Here is a 15,595-nt window from a genome sequence, read left to right on the forward strand (position 1 = left end):
TGCAGTTTCCTGCTGTTGCACAGGCTCAGCTGGCAGTAACAAGACCCCTTATTAATCCTCAGATAAAATCCTTTTTCTTTCGCAGCCTTAGGATGCATTTTTGATACCTGTAGTGATCCATATGAAATATCCAAATCAAATGCTTATTCTAACTACAAAGGTAGTTCAAGTCATTGCAGCAAGTGTTTATGCAAAAATTCGAACAGAATGATTAGTGTGGATTCTAAAACACTGCTACAAACCTGTTGCAAAAAATGTACAGCATTTATTCACATACAGACAAAAAGGCACAATTCTACTGAATATTTTAACAAAAAAATACAGCTGTCTTCAACTAGTCTTTATAAATACTTCAAAAAAGGGGGAAAATAAATACAGGATTGGGCCATGTAATATAAAATAGTCATCTCTACATATACTTTTTATTTCTATCTGTTTCTCTTCATGCACCTTTTTTAATTAATTTTAGCTGAATGGACACCAAAGCTAGGCACATAGTGAAAAATCTTCTGTACAAGGTTTTACAAATGTAACGACCATTTTTTTCCCCAAATTTCTGAAATTAAGATTTATACACAACACGTATAACCCTTCATTTAGATTTGTGTGAGTTTATAACCTAACAAATGACATTCCAGGCAACTTTACAAAAGTTTTAACTAGCCTACGGTTTGACATAATACACCAATCATAATCGAAGTTCTCTTGGTCAGTCTGCATGAGAAAAGGTAACGCTTCTTAAGAAAAAGAAATTCAGCAAATGGTTCTACCCCAAGGGGAAGATAGAGGGGGTGGATTTGTGTTGTCACTGCTCTACTCAGGACACCTCTCTGCTGAACACCAAGCATGGGAGACAAAACCAACCTACCAAGCTGGCCACTCTGGGGCCGTCTGACAGCTGCTTGTAGCGGGGGCGGGGAAAGCACTTTTTTGGTTTTGGTTCAGCGTCACTGGAAACATTAGAAAGCTTAATAACCTAAATGTCGGGGAGCAGAACAGGTAAGGCATTAATTCTGCACAACGCCAGCATTCGTGATAGTGCAAATTAATCAGGTACCTCCTTCAAACTGGTGTGAGGTTAAATGTTTATTTAGAATCAAAATTTAGATTATTCCATCTATGGCTTGACAAACAACTCCCTACACGGCACAAGCTTCTCGCAAAAAACTAACAGTGCTCTTTTAGAAAATGTTGCTATATGTTGAATAGAACTACTTGCATTTACCTTTTGCCTGTCTTGTTGCTTGCTGATCAAACAAGTCATTTAATTCATCCCAAGAACAACTACAGAATTGCAGATTCACAGAGGCCCTGCTAGACTTCAGTCTGGCCAAATCACAAGGTTAACCTAATTTCCTGGGAGCAGCAATGGTATTTAAAAGTACACTGTGGTAGACAAAACTTCCCCTCTTCATCAGCATCCCCAAAAGTATCAAAAGGTTAAGACTTCCTAGTTTTAAAACATGACAGGGACTCTTTTCTGTCAAAATACTCCGTTAATGATAACTTGCACAGCAAGATAGGGTGTTAAGAAGCCTTTTTCTGATTGAATCCTCTGGAAGACTCAGTTTTGGCAGAGTTCTGCTGTACTTTAAAATTTTCCCTGCCTGAGAGGCAAGGTCTAAAATTACAAAGAAAGTGAATGTGGTACCAGCAGGCTAGCAGTAGAAAAGGGACGGGCTTTTCCTTACGCCTGCGTTTCTGTAACTCACCGCTGCTTAAACCTTCTTTCAACTAGTGCATACCTGACTTCTTAAATCTATACAGAATTCCACAACTTACAGGCTCCTAATAACCCAGTGCTATGTGTGTACACTCTACTCAATACGAAACAGCATCCTAATGAACTGTTAATATTATTGCTGATAGCTTACTAATTATTGCCATTTGCAATTATTTAAAAAAAAGAGTATGCAGTCAGAATGTGAGATGCCTCTTCCATCAAATCTAGTCCAGAATAAATGAAATAATTTTTTCTTCATTTGAATGTAAAGAGCTAATCACGATTTATTGCCTTTCCATTTTATTCTCTTTAAAAATATATATTTATGTCCACTTTAAAGCAACCCTTTAGTGTCCTAAGCCTGGCTTTCCCAGTACATCCATCAGTGCATACGTGGTGCGCTTGGGAAATCCAAATGACTAGTGCCTTAGAATGTGTTTTCCTTGAATCATCACTGTCCTCCAGGAGGTGGGCGATGGACTCAACGCCGAGGAGCGAGGTAGCTACTGCTGGGGGCAGGAGCCCCCGCGCCTGCCCGCTCCTCCCAACGAGGCAGCCGGAGCTGCCGCCGTGCTGGGGCCGAGTCTTCCCAAGCCGCTGCCCTGGAAGGGAGCTGCAGCCTGACCCAGCCATTGCTTTCTCCAGGATAAAGGCGTGTTCAGAGCCAGCCAGCTCGTAGATGTATTCCCATGTAAACTCGGGAGCTTACGGAGGGCTCGGGGCTGCTGCACACACCCAAACTGAATGCAACAAAAAGCATCTACAAAAAGACAAGGACCCACCACCATCCAGGCAAGTGACCATTTCTAACGGGGGCTGGCAGTGCAGTGTGGTTAAGCAACCACCTCTGATTCCGTACACGCTAGTTAAAGTAACAGCTTGTCCTTTCTTGGAAGGGAAATTTTTGGAAATTGCGTCAGTGCTGTTTAGCTAAACAGGGCTGATGCAGCCGACCTCCCCCTGCCCACCCTAACCCCTGCTGAAGTTTTCAGAGTTACTTTAGTGTTTGTCACAAACCCTAATTTTGTAGTGATGTCACTTCTTTGCTTCCTCAGGAAAGTTGCAAAGTAATGATTCAAATTTCTCACAAAATGGGTTGGGGGGGGCAAAACAACATATCTGTTAAGTGCATGTAAACATATTTATACAGCTCAGGAATAACGGGTCCAACCTGCCAGTCCGTAGCCATGTCTAAGACCTCTCTCTCCTCACACTGAAAACTATCGTGGAGTTGGCTGGTGGGCAGCGCCTCTCGCGCCGGCGGTGCTGCCGCTGCGTCCCGCTGCCCGTCAGGAGGCCAGGATACTCCTCCTGATAACGTCCGTGCTCCTGCCGAGCGCCCTGCTGGGGCTGAGCCGCGGCTGCCTGCACTTCTTCTCCGCCACCTCCGGCTCCGAATCGCTCATCTCGGCGTCGGGCACGTAGCCGTCGTTCTCGCTGTCGGGCCTGGGCTTGCTCCTGGTCCTGTCCTTGGGCGAGAGGCGGCCCACAGCCAAGTAGGGGTAGCCGGCGCCGTGGCGGCCGGGCCCCTCGGGGCTCTCGCCCTGCACCTGCCGCTCCCCCTTCTTTGGAATTCGGAATCCGCCCCAGTTTTTCACCGGGCTCGTGGGCGTCGTAGGCACTTTAACTACCGTCTGGTTGGGGTTTATTCTGACGAGGCCTCCGTTGCATTTAGGCACTGGATCCCTGCGCGTGCCGGGCGCTGTCCGACCGCTCGTGTGGTTCGCAGCCCTCTTGTTTTCGGCTTGCCTCTGAGAGAGGTCTGCGGGCCGCAGCGGTTTGTGGTTGTGCTTGGAAGGCTTTTCCTTCAGTTCTGCCCTCGCCCCCTCGCACGGGGGACGATCGTCTCTCCTTTTCCTGTGCTCCGGTACAACAAGGCCGTTCTGCTGCTGCGCCGGGGCGAGCCGGGCCTCGGCCAGTGACCGGTCCAGGTGCACGAAGCCGCCGGGCACTGCGGCGCCTGCTTTGGGGCCGGGCTGCCGCGGCACGGCCTTGCCGGCGGGCCCCGAACCGCTCCTCCCGCCGTCGCTCTTGGGCAGCTTTTTCAGAGAGCGGCTGAGGGACGTGCCCAGCTGCTTCCTGAAGAAGGCTGAATGCCACTTCAAGTCCTCTATCTTGGGGGCATCAGGGCCCAGAGAGGGACTGTTGAACAACACCATGTTTTCCATCGAGGAGGAGGAGGAAGGCACACCTAAACAGAAACAAAAAGTAAGTTAAAACCAAGCAATTGCATCGCCTGGTTATGTACTCCTTTTCTGAACTGTACCCATTTTAGCTCTCCTCTCCGTGGCTGTGGGACACTTACTTAGGGACATTCGGGGGCCTGCCCAACAGCTCCTCCTGCCCAAGCAGCTCCCTGTGGAGGGGAGGTCGCTGCACGTCACCGTGGGTAATGGGGCTGCCCCAGGCGGCAGCCTCGCGGGGACCGTAATGCCCAGCGCTGCCACAGGCACTCAAACCCAGGCTGGGGGGAGCAAGCAAGCGCTCTAAACTGGGTAGTGCTACTCAATGCCTTTGAGTGAGTCACAAGACTATCCTTAAGTCTTTTCATCTCTGAGAAAAGAGACGAAGTTACTGCCACTGAGAACGGGCAGCAAGAAATCCATCTTGTTTGGAAACCTCTACCTGTTACGTTTTCCAAATGCATTTCTTCAAACTACCATCTGTGGTGGTAAGGAAACACATATTAAGCACTAACAAAGCAGCATTAATCACCTGGGTGCTGTATGGCACTCACGTGTCTCTGGTCATAAGGACTGATTAATTTAAGAACAAAAAAAAATTGTACCCGAAAGGATCAGAACCAGCAAGCCCCTCAGGAGCCCGTGGGTGACAGCAGATGCACCTCTTTGTATGGCAACATTGCCACCACTGGAGCTACTCCAGATTCTCATTTCTGCTGCAGTCTGCTGGTGCAGAGTGGACCACACAAGCTTTTACTGTGCGTAAGCGAGGTCCTATTGGCCTCCACAGAAGGTGGTGAGTCTCTAAGCAGTGTTTGCAGCGCCTGTGCCTGCATTGTGTCCCTGCACATGAGAAAGGGAGCGGCGAGGCCTACCTGAAACACCGTCCTGTTCCAACTGCTTTGCGTAGGCATTAAATATCTGCTCTTGAACTCTGCAAACAGACCTCTTGATTTTTTCCCTTCGGGTTACCATGTAGGTGAGATTACGTACCTAGAAGGCATCAAATTGATGAGTTTTACAGAAATCATCTCTCTACAATACTAGAGATCTGTAGTTTGAAGAAAAAAAAAAAGAAAAAAAAAGGAAAAAGAAAGAAAAAAAGAACTCTTGTTCAGCAGCATTTTTCCTCTTGTCCTGAAAATTCCACACATACGTGTGTGTGTGTGTGTGTGTGTGTGTGTGTGTGTGTGTGTGTGAATTAAGCTTACATACCACAAGCCATTTAACCAGACAGAATTTAAGTAAGCTTAATGCCCCTCTCCTTCACTTTTCAGAGAGCAATATTATATAGTAGTTAATCAAAACATTTAATCCACCAATTTTGGCAGGCGGGAAAGAGGCACAGTATGGTGGCAACCTCTGTGAACACTTGTATAATAAATATGTAGATATCAAAAGAAATGCAGAAAATGCACACAGTCCTAAACAGACCAGCAGTGTCTGTCTCTCGCAGTTCTGTGACATCAGAATAGACATTTACAATAAATTTCCATGGGGAGAGGGGCATCTTTGTCAGAGGTTATCTTGGACGCATTTATCAGCCCAAGAGAGCACTAAAATATTAAAAATAGTGCTAGAACACCACCACACCTGAAAATGGAAAGGACACAGAATCTGGTAAGAGACAAAGAACACACACAGTGCTAAACTCGTGGAGCTGATCGAGATTAAGTCTTGAACACATTGACCAGAAACAGGTGATATTGGTAAATGCCAAATCCCTAGTTTAGCAAAAGAAGGGTCACTGTCTAGAAGTTGAAACTAGAAAAAAAAAAAAAAGAGAAACACTTTAAAAACAAAGAAACTGCAGCTACTCCTTACAAAAGCAGTGAGCCATCAGGTTCCTTTACAAAAGGCTGCAACAGATGTTTGAGCCCACCAAGGCCTGCCCCAGAGCTCAGGTGCTGCTCTGGAGGAGACCCGCCTGTTGGCCCACGCGCCCCCGGAGCCGAGGCAGGAACCAGGAGCAGCAGGAGCCGTGCGCAGCCTGGCCACACGCCCTGTATTTGCAAGACCAAATGAAACTAAACTAAACACAATAATTTTTCTGGCCCTAACGTTCCCTAATCTCTCTACTACTTAATCCAGATACAAAAGGTAATGAATTTAGGGTCAGCTGTATTTAATATTAAATACCAAACTGATCCCATTATTAAACTGCTCTTTAAGCACTCAAAACCTCATTAGGTGGGATAACATACACCCACCAAGCCTACCACACCAACAGCTCCCACAAACATCAATTCTATTACTACGCAGCATCAATGAAAAACAGATTGGCTCAAATCAAGAAAAGTGTAGAGATTTTTTTTCGAGTGCACCAGGAACAAAAGAAGCTCTTGTAGCTCCAAAGGCGCTACCTGCCCTTTGCTGCAGCACGGCCACCAGCCAGCACCAAGGGCAATCAGAAGCATCATCTAAAATCTGACACCCTGATTACATAAAGGCTGCCCACTGCGAGCCAAGACCTGTCAGCCCTGTGGCCTAACCTGCCACTGGAAAAGCGTAGCCAGTTTAACCCATTTTGTGCTGTACAAGTTCAGTGTAACTGTCCGGCGCCCGGCGGCCAGCACAGCTTGGGCTAGCGGGGTGCCAGGCGCCCCGTGCGCGCTGGCAGGCATGGCCACCACGGGCCGGCGACGCAGCGCGACCCGCAGCGCCCGACGTACCCGCTCCAGGTCCTGCCGGAGGTGCGTGAAGAGCTGCAAGCGCCTGAATAGAACATCCTGCTCTCGCTTGGCCAGATTGTCCTCCTCATCCTTCTTTGGGGTGATCAGGGGCTTATTGAAATTGGCTTTTCTCTTCAGCTTCCAGTACTGGTACAGGAATCCCACGGGCTCCTCGGGCAGCCTCAGCGCTTTAGCCACTTCCGAGGACTCGACGAACGTGTAGAACTCGTCCTCCAGCTGCTGGAGCTTCTGCTTGCGGACGCTGACCCTGTGGGCCTCCTCGTGGTTCTGCTCGATGCCGTGGAAGGGGGCCATGTGGGCCGGGCGAGCGCTGTCCGGGAGCCCGTTCCCGTTCTCCTGGCCTGGGCTTTCCGCGAGCAGGGGCCCCTCAGGTGCCGGCTTGGAAGCGCTGTGCTTGGGGCAGTACGACTTGAACTTGACCTCATCGTTCTCTGCCAGGATGGTCTTCATCTCCAAGCCGCGCTCAAACGCACAGGTCACGTGAAAGGCTGTTCTGCAGTTCTTCACTGAACACTATGGAAATTAAATCAAAATTACAAATTTAAAAAGCTGGGCTGCCTGTAAGTATGCGAGCAGACAGGGCTCCCTGGGACGTGTGACCGCACTGCTGGGCTCTGCTTCACCTGGGGGCAAAGGACAAGAGGCAACTCACATTTTTTTCCTTTTTGCCATTTTTCATCCTCCCCAGTGAAATCAAGGCCTCATGGATTGGCACTAGTTCAGCTCCTTTAATACTTGATTTCAATTATAAATACTTTTCTTCTGCAAAATGCTGCCATAGCTATACCAGTCATAAATTGAAAGGTTTAAATATATGTTCCTAACATGTTCATACATACGTGCACGCACAACACACACGCACATATAAAAGCATTTCTATCAACTCACACTTCTGTCCCCAGTAAAAATAATTAAAAGTGGAAATTAATGGTACTGACATTAACTAGGAAGGAACAAAACTATACTTTAACCCATGTCATCTAACCTTAAAGAGCAATTCATTGCACTAGGATATTTATACAGTACTTTGCAAAGCTGCCAAATATCTTTCTCCTCTGGGTTTTCCTGCTCGGGTTGACTCAGCAGCCAGATGGCACAGAAAGGTGCGCTGGGGTTTAACAGCACAAGATTCAACTCAGCATTCGTTAATAAGATCAATATATACAGTGGGGCTTTGTGGGGGTTTGTTTTCTTTTGTTTTATTTTTAGTAAAAGCATCTTTTGCCCTTTCTTCTCTCACTACCAAGCAGGGCAAGAGCAGCCCAAGTAGACATTTACACAAGATGCTGCTTTGGCCCCGGTGTCCGAGCGCTGTCATTTAGGCTGAACCAGTTCCTCGGGTGGCCGTGTTTGCCCGTGAGAAGGGAGGAATGGGAGCGGGGAGCAGGAGCGGCTGCCTCCCGGCAAGGACACGTGCTGTGCTGGCTGCAGAGGCTCTGCCTTCTCCCAGCTCCCGGAGCTGCCGCGGGGCTGCAGGAGAGCGGCGCCGCCGAGCCCCGCGCGTCCGTCCCACTGCGGCCGCCCCGGGGACGCCCTGGATGTTACCAGGTCACGCAGGGCCCTGTCCTCTGGCAGCAACTTTGCAAAATGTTCTCCTCTGCTGGACAGAAACTTCACAGCACAAACGAGGTATTTCTCACACCTATCCCTCACGATATCGAGATCTGTGCAATTCCTATGAGATGTCAGGCTGAACTGCAATTTTCTTCTCTGTGTTCACCATAAAACTACTGCAGTTGGCCCTTTGAACAGGTCTGGAGAAATGAACAAAGCAGTTTCTCTCAACTACGTAAGCTGCCAAGAGGAAGGGGACAGGTCTGCAAGGAGGTATTATGTTTACAGATTTATATGCTGTGGACAGATTTATTTTCTTTACTTAACATCTACTATTTTATACATTCCTTAAATGGAAACAGACTGATAGGTTTCACTGGAGCTCCCGCTGCATGGCTGCTTTACAGCTTTTTCTGGCAACCTCATCAAATGACTTCAAGCAGACAGAGGAAAACGGGAAATGGATAGAACTTAATTTTTAAAAGTGTAGGATTTTAGGAATTTTGGCATCCTAATTCCCCGCTTACCATCACAGATTCTGTGGCACTAGGCTAACTGCAAAGTTCTAGCAGCTCTGTTCCCTGCTTGTAAAACCGAAACAACGGTATCTTCCCATCTGTCCCTGGGAGCTTTCTGAGAGCCATTTTGCCGTGGCATTTGCAGCCCTTGGAAGGTGGAAAGCATTAGCACAAACACTACGTTACATTTTATTATGTTTTTCTAAACAATGATATCACTTTGCCCCAAGTAGGTCACCCGCACTTGCTCTCTCTCTCATCATTTGTTCCAGAGTAAGTTCAAACTTGAGCCTCATCTCTTGGCAAGCAGAGCAGAGTCCTCTTGCACAAATCTGGGCTTTACCCACGTGTTTTTTTTTTCTCAATTGCTCTAGATTTTAAAATGGCTCTCAAAGTTACTGCTTAACCTCTCTGAGTGATTTTCCACTGCAGAGGATGCCCAAGTACTTCATGGCTAACAGACTGCTGGAGTTCTGCACGCAAACAGGAGGAGGAAGCACCGTGCCCAGGCTGAAGCGCTCCAGCGCGGATCACTTAACGTTCTTTGGGAGTAGCAGCAATTCCCATGCACCAGGGAGAACCGACCGCTGCCTCCGCATCCAACTGGAGACACGGGGAGCGTGGCTGGTCCAGCACCAGGAACGCAAGCTGGGGCTAGGAAACTGCCTCTGCACCTGAACATTACTTGTTTATTTACTGCGTATGGAGAGGCTTTGGAGGGGGAAACACGGAGCATAGGTCCCTAGCATACGCAGGCTATGGAGCTAGGAAGGAATTTTAATCTCTCTGATTCTGCTCTGCCTTGCGGCTTTGTGCACTCATCATCGCTGTGCTCAAGTGAGTACTAGGACTCAAAACAAGAAACTGACGCTGCTTCCACTGGGCAAGTCACACCCAGGAGGCTCCTTTTCCTTCAGAAAAACCCAAACCCCCAGAATTTACCCACCACCGGTGGAGGAAATGGGGCTCATTTTCTCAGCTCTTGGCCTGCTTCCATCTTGGGCAGGCTACTTAAGCAATCTGTTTCTTTCCTGCTGTTCAAAAGCCTAATATTGAAAGCTCAGATGTTCGCCTCGGAACAGCAAAAGCTGCAGCAACAAAACCCCACAGTAACAGAAAAAAACCCTTAAACCCCAAAGACTCATAGTATCACTGCCTCACTAGCAGTAACAGCAGAGCCTGAAATTCACTTTAACCCCAGCTGCACTTGCAACCAACACGTTCCAAATTTGGTTGCGTCTAAAATAAGAAATTCAAAGCTAGAACTAACCAAACAGCTAGTTCTAGCGCCCAAGTAAGCGGTGTTCACTCCAGTGACCTTGGCGAAAACTGGGGATGTTGTTGAAGGAAATACACAGCTCCCTTACATGCATCTCCTTTGTTCCTGAAGTCCCTACTAGGGACCCGCAGACGGGGTTCAGCGCGGAAGCTTCATTTGTGTGCAAGGGTCACTACAGAAGTCTAGGAAGCCTAAAAACACTTGCCTGTTATTACTAACGTTTTACTAGAGAGTAAGAGCACAGTGGCAAAGCAAAAGCACTATTAAAAACAGATATTGATGCTACTGAATTACCTGTATTGAAGCCCCAACTTTTTCATTACAAAGGCTGCACACTAATGCCCATCTACTGCTGGGAATGTGAGAAACCTTCGTAATAGGTTCCATTTTTTCTGGGCTGCCAATGCTCACCTAAAGAAAAAAAGTTTAAGAACACAGAGTGACTACCATGCAGTTAAGTGAACAGGAACGCAATATTATAAAAGGATGTAATTCCTAGAAATCGGCATGTTTTGGTTTCTTCAGTTTATAAAGAAACAAAAACCAAAAGTTACTTTTAAAAAGATTCAGTTCTTCACTACTGGAACAAAATAGTTACAAATTGACCATTGGCAATTTAAAATTTTTGCAGAAAGCGAACATTTGATTATCAGAACCTGTAAAAATTCTGTTACATCTTGAACCTCCCTTTACTCACTTTTAAATGTCAGTCTACAAAATAAAGCAGCATTTTGTGCTCTCGCTATAAAGAGCTTTGCCTGCTTTGCCCTTTTGAAGCCTAATAACAGAACATGATTCCTTTCGTCACGATGTATCATCCTGTCAGGTTTTACATCTCATGGAAAATAAATTCATTTCTGTTTTATCTTTTATACTGCCCAAGTCACACGCAGGTTACAGCCCCTGTAGCAGCACACGCGGAGCTGCGCACTGTTCTCAGCCACGTCCCTTCTCTCCCAGCACCGGGTACCGGCGCCCCACGGCCCGGGACCTACCTCGGGAATCCACAGGGCGCAGCTGACGTGGACCCACTTGGTGCCGCTCCGCGTGGGCTTCATGGCGCCTCCCTTCTTGGGACACAGCAGGCACTTGGGCCGCACGCCGAGCGCGCACGTCCGGCACAGCCAGCTGCCCTCGGGCACTTTGAGGATGCCGTAGCACGCCTGCGCTCCCCGCGGGGCAGCGAAACGAGAGGGAACAACACACATTCCTGTTGCTTGTTTAGCTCATTACAGGCAGCTTTTCACAACTTTCAAAACGCTACTAGAATGTATATAAAATATATATACACACGCATGTGATATATATGCACATATGCATCTATAAGCTATGCATGTACACGTTATACATGTATGCATATTACATACACACAGGTACATAAAAAACATATACAACATATTTAGTTGTGGAGCATCTCAGAATGCTTCCTAAACTTAGCCCCCATTCCCCAGATTTTTCCTTTCAGTGAAAAAGAGCAGGAAGCCAACACCAGCCCTTATGTAAAAAAATCACTTCCCACACTTCAGTTGGGAAAATAAAGAGCAAAGGGAGCCCTGAGAACTGGGAGCTACAGGGACTCAGTAGGAGAAAGCCTACAAGTAACAGCACGGGTCGCACCTAAGTCAAAAGGCACAACCCAAAATCCAAGAGCCCTGCGGTGCAAAACCCAACGCTACTCCAAAGCACCGGCTCCTGCACTGCTTATTCAAAGGGAGGAGTGCAGCATAGTGACTAAGATCACTTTCCTCAGAAGACTGTTTCTTTATGGAGACCTCCATCAAAACTACTATCAATTTTAATCCTATTTAAGCTCCAGATTTGCTGTGATTACAGATTAACATGGAACAGCTACAGGTCTACAAACATCAACTTTACTCCTGGACTACTTTGCAAGGTAGCAACTCATACCTTACTGCTTTTGTAACCATTTTTCTTTACCATATATACAAATACAGATTTAAATAACACGAGCAAGAAAACACTGTCTAGCTTGTGGGATGACCCAGCTTTCCTAACTCCGCATGACAAAGCAACCTTCTTAAAGCTGGGAAGGAAGCTGGACAGGCCAGGGGAGGGTATCGTGCACAACAAGCAGCAGCCAGGGAAACACTGAGGCTAAAAGAGCATCTGTTCTCCTGGGCTAAAAAGACCTGTTCAAGTGCCACCAAGAGGTGGCACATCATCACGGTGCTTCGTTTGCTCAGCTCACAGCCGCAGGTTCTTCATTAAGGCAGAACTATTGGGCAAGTCCACCCAGCCTAGCCTAGCAATTGCCTCAGTTCTCTCTTCCTCCCTGTTCAGTGTAATTTGCTGATACTACAGGTATCTAAGAGCATGTAGAAAAAGGACAAAAGCAACAACACAGCCAGGGAAGTGAGAATGTACCACAATGTGCATCTGTACATATTAATGAGACCGTGCTTGTAGCTTCCTTCGCACATATGCTATAATGCCATCTTTTAACTCCCCCAGCAAGACATTTTTACAATTACAGGTAATTTCTGATTATATCCTTTCTGAATACACCCTACTGCTCAATGGTCACCTCTGGAAAAACTTAATGGAACAAAAACTGTCACTGGAAAACCCCAATTTGCCAATTTAAACAAATTTAGCTGCTGGGAGAAGCGCCTGGAAGCGCCCCTGCATTCCCCACGGTGGCTTGGCTGCCGTACCTGGTGCACACAAATATTGCATTTGTCACAAAACACCATCTCGTTGCCATCCTCTCCATCTGGAGACTGACAGACGTCGCAGACGACGTCCTCGTCATACTCGATGCCAAGGCCCTCCTCGGTCTCGATGGCGTGGTTCATGTTGTCATAGCACCGCTGCTCAAACTCCTCCAGGACCCTCTCCATGCTGTACTCGTCCAGCTCGGGCATCCCTGTGGAACCGGATCCGTTATTTCTTTGAAGGGAACAACCACCAGCAGCAGCAAACCCAGCTTCCTTATTGAATCAACAGTCAATTAGATTTGCTACCTTCTCCCCACCAACCTCCACACATTTCCTTTCTAGACAGTCACAGCTACTCCAGCGTAAACTAAGGAAAGCATAAAAAAAATGGCACACTAAAAAAATACACTGTCCTGTAACAGTGTCAAGCTAACAGAAGTGAAATATCAAAATCAATCTTTCAAAATCCTCAGAACTATCACAGGTGATTCTGATTTTGGTTTCCTGGTCATGTTTTCACTTTTTATTTCTCCCTGGGCAGCACTAGCTATGGTTTTGGTTTCAATTTTGCAAGCCAAACATTGACTTTTCAGTAAAAGATTAGAGAGTATTTTGAACTAAAAATGAACAAACACCAATCAGGGAAATAACAGTGTCTTCTTAGAAACTGTGACCCAGCAGGGTGCAAACCCAGACTAAGGGCTATATCACATCCTGCCATGTCAATAAATAAATTTATTTTAGTAAGTGGACAACACATTGATAATAATATATAGTTATAACAAATTATAGTTCTTCTCCCCTCAACAGTGGCCATCAAAAAACTGTATTCATGACACTACAGCTATGGACTGATTGTATTATATTCTACAACTCAAATGTGTTACTTATTTTAAATTATTATTACTGAGCTGAAAAAACATGCCCTACAGAAGCAGCAAGAAAATACCACAAAAGGAGCACAGTCCTTCCCTCCCCACCTGCAAGTAACTGATGGGAAACCTTCCACGTCCCACCTGCCATGAGAAGTTGCTGCTTGCAACACCTGGACGTTGGTACCGCAGAGACCCTTCACTGCAAAGCGCTGCCCCACAGACACTTGTGCAGCTGAAAACCCTGGGCTATTCCAAACAGTCCCTTCCCCCTGCAAAGCCAGGTGAGAACAAGAATTTCCATGCACTTAAACAATTGCCATGAAGCGCAGGTACCAAATACTGAATCTTACTGCTACATACAGAAGAGAGCAACCTCTTGACGTGTGTTTTAAGGAGAAAATCCTTCTTTCAGGTCTCTCTCTGAATAACCTGGCCACAAACTCCACAAAATGAAGAAATGAATTCGCAAAGCAGAATTAAAACAGAACACAACTTCCCTCATGGAGAGGTAAATTCGTCCCAGGAAGAACCCCTTGAGTGACAAATCGCTGATCTATTCACTCCCATAGCATTAACACTGTGGTTGCTCTCCACTGTATTTGGCCATAAAGAAAAGTAAGGACAGAGGAGACCGTCTCTGTGAGGATGAGGGATGGTAACACAGGAAATCCTTATGCAGAGGATAACACCGAGCATCGTCTCCTCACCCATTTCCTTGAACTCCTCGTTGGCGAGCTGCAGCCAGGCCACATCCACGTCGTTGAGGTCGTAGCGACACACGGCGTCCGCTAAGGTTCGAATGTCAACGTAGCCCAGCTCCGGAGGCTCCAGGCCCGAGGACACAATGTACTTCCTGGGACGCGTGAACGTGACCGCTTTGGTCTCGGACACAATCCTAGAACAGACAGACACGGACGCGCGTTGGGTCTGCTGGCTGGCGAGCGACCTGCATCTACAGAGCGCAAACTGTCCTGAGAGGTCAGCAGCCTCCTAGGGGCGCCTTGCACCGCTGAGACAAGACCACAGCACAGCACAGGGCGCCTTACAAAGCACTGGCAAGGCTACAGGCTTTGCTTGGAAACCCAGTTCATTACCAAAATCACTGAGAAAAGGAAGAGATCACAGATTAGAGGAAAGAGCTCCGGCTACTCTTACCTGAAATTCTTACCTGTTTCAAAGCTAAAGGAGACACACTGATTTTAAGCAGTCATGGCTTCTATAGACACAGATGCCTAATTCTGTTTGAAGACTTTTTTTTTTTAAATCCATTTGTTTAACTACAGTAGCAAGATCCAGAAAGCTGGTGAAAAAAGTAATACTTGCTACTAGACACAGTGTTTTCTTTCTTAAATTTTATTTATTGTGTGTGTACCTACGGCATTGCCATCCTGGTGAAATTCTGAAGTCCTTTCCACAGAACGACGGGCTTTTCCATCCGCCTCACCTTCACTTACCCCAGCAGATCCCAGCTCCGGCATCCTGGCTCTGCATTTCTAACGCCACAATGGGCCAAACCTTCAAGCAGGTAATGGAGCAGTGGCCACCGAGCCACCTCCTCTCGGGTTGGGAAGGCTCCAGGTGGCCATCTATCTGGTAGGACAGCGCGTTTCAGCTGCCAGCTGGATGAAATTTTGTTTGACCCCTTTGCAGGAGACAGCAAAGTACCTGCTGTCCAGAAAGGCACCCTGTTCTGCCACTGCTGTACCTATGCAGAGTGTTTCAGAGCCCTGCAGAGCCACGTCCTCCCCATCCAGCCTGTCTCACAAAACACTCTGAGACACAGGGGGTGATGACAGTCAAATGCTGAATATGTGGCTTCTGCGGTGCTGAACGGGGCCTCTGCATGAACCACAACCCAGATGGCTCTGCAGAGCTAACGGCACTGCCTCAACTGTTGCACTACTCCTGGCCATACCACATGGTATTAACACATTCAAGACTACTACATCTCACACCATTTACTTTAAACAGAGCAGAGTTTTCTGAACCTTCCGTGCCATAAATCCCTTCCCGAACACCTCTCCGCGGGGCAGTTGTAACCTCTGGGCAGCCCCTGCACACACTGCCCAAATACCACTGAGGTTGCCCAGAA

The 15,595-nt window shown here is 47.2% G+C and overlaps 1 protein-coding gene across 2 annotated transcripts in view; it reads right to left on the bottom strand.

Moving 5' to 3' along the window:
• Positions 1 to 2,697: 2,697 nt before the first annotated feature.
• The window catches only part of JADE1 (jade family PHD finger 1), an 81,872-nt gene continuing 68,974 nt past the window's right edge, over positions 2,698 to 15,595 (bottom strand). For both annotated transcript variants that reach the window (XM_088527666.1, XM_088527665.1), the window contains exons 5-11: positions 14,211 to 14,398; positions 12,626 to 12,837; positions 10,946 to 11,113; positions 10,245 to 10,361; positions 6,579 to 7,112; positions 4,782 to 4,899; positions 2,698 to 3,914 (exon numbers count right to left, since the gene is read on the bottom strand). In XM_088527666.1, the coding sequence (XP_088383792.1) occupies positions 3,013 to 3,914; positions 4,782 to 4,899; positions 6,579 to 7,112; positions 10,245 to 10,361; positions 10,946 to 11,113; positions 12,626 to 12,837; positions 14,211 to 14,398 (2,239 nt within the window). In that variant the 3' untranslated portion in view covers positions 2,698 to 3,012. The remainder of the gene's footprint in view (positions 3,915 to 4,781; positions 4,900 to 6,578; positions 7,113 to 10,244; positions 10,362 to 10,945; positions 11,114 to 12,625; positions 12,838 to 14,210; positions 14,399 to 15,595) is intronic.

This window comes from Tinamus guttatus, unplaced genomic scaffold (genome assembly GCF_059628265.1).
Source record: "Tinamus guttatus ecotype Peru unplaced genomic scaffold, ASM5962826v1 Tinamus_guttatus_pri_ptg000288l, whole genome shotgun sequence".
NCBI classification, from domain to species: Eukaryota; Metazoa; Chordata; class Aves; order Tinamiformes; family Tinamidae; genus Tinamus; species Tinamus guttatus.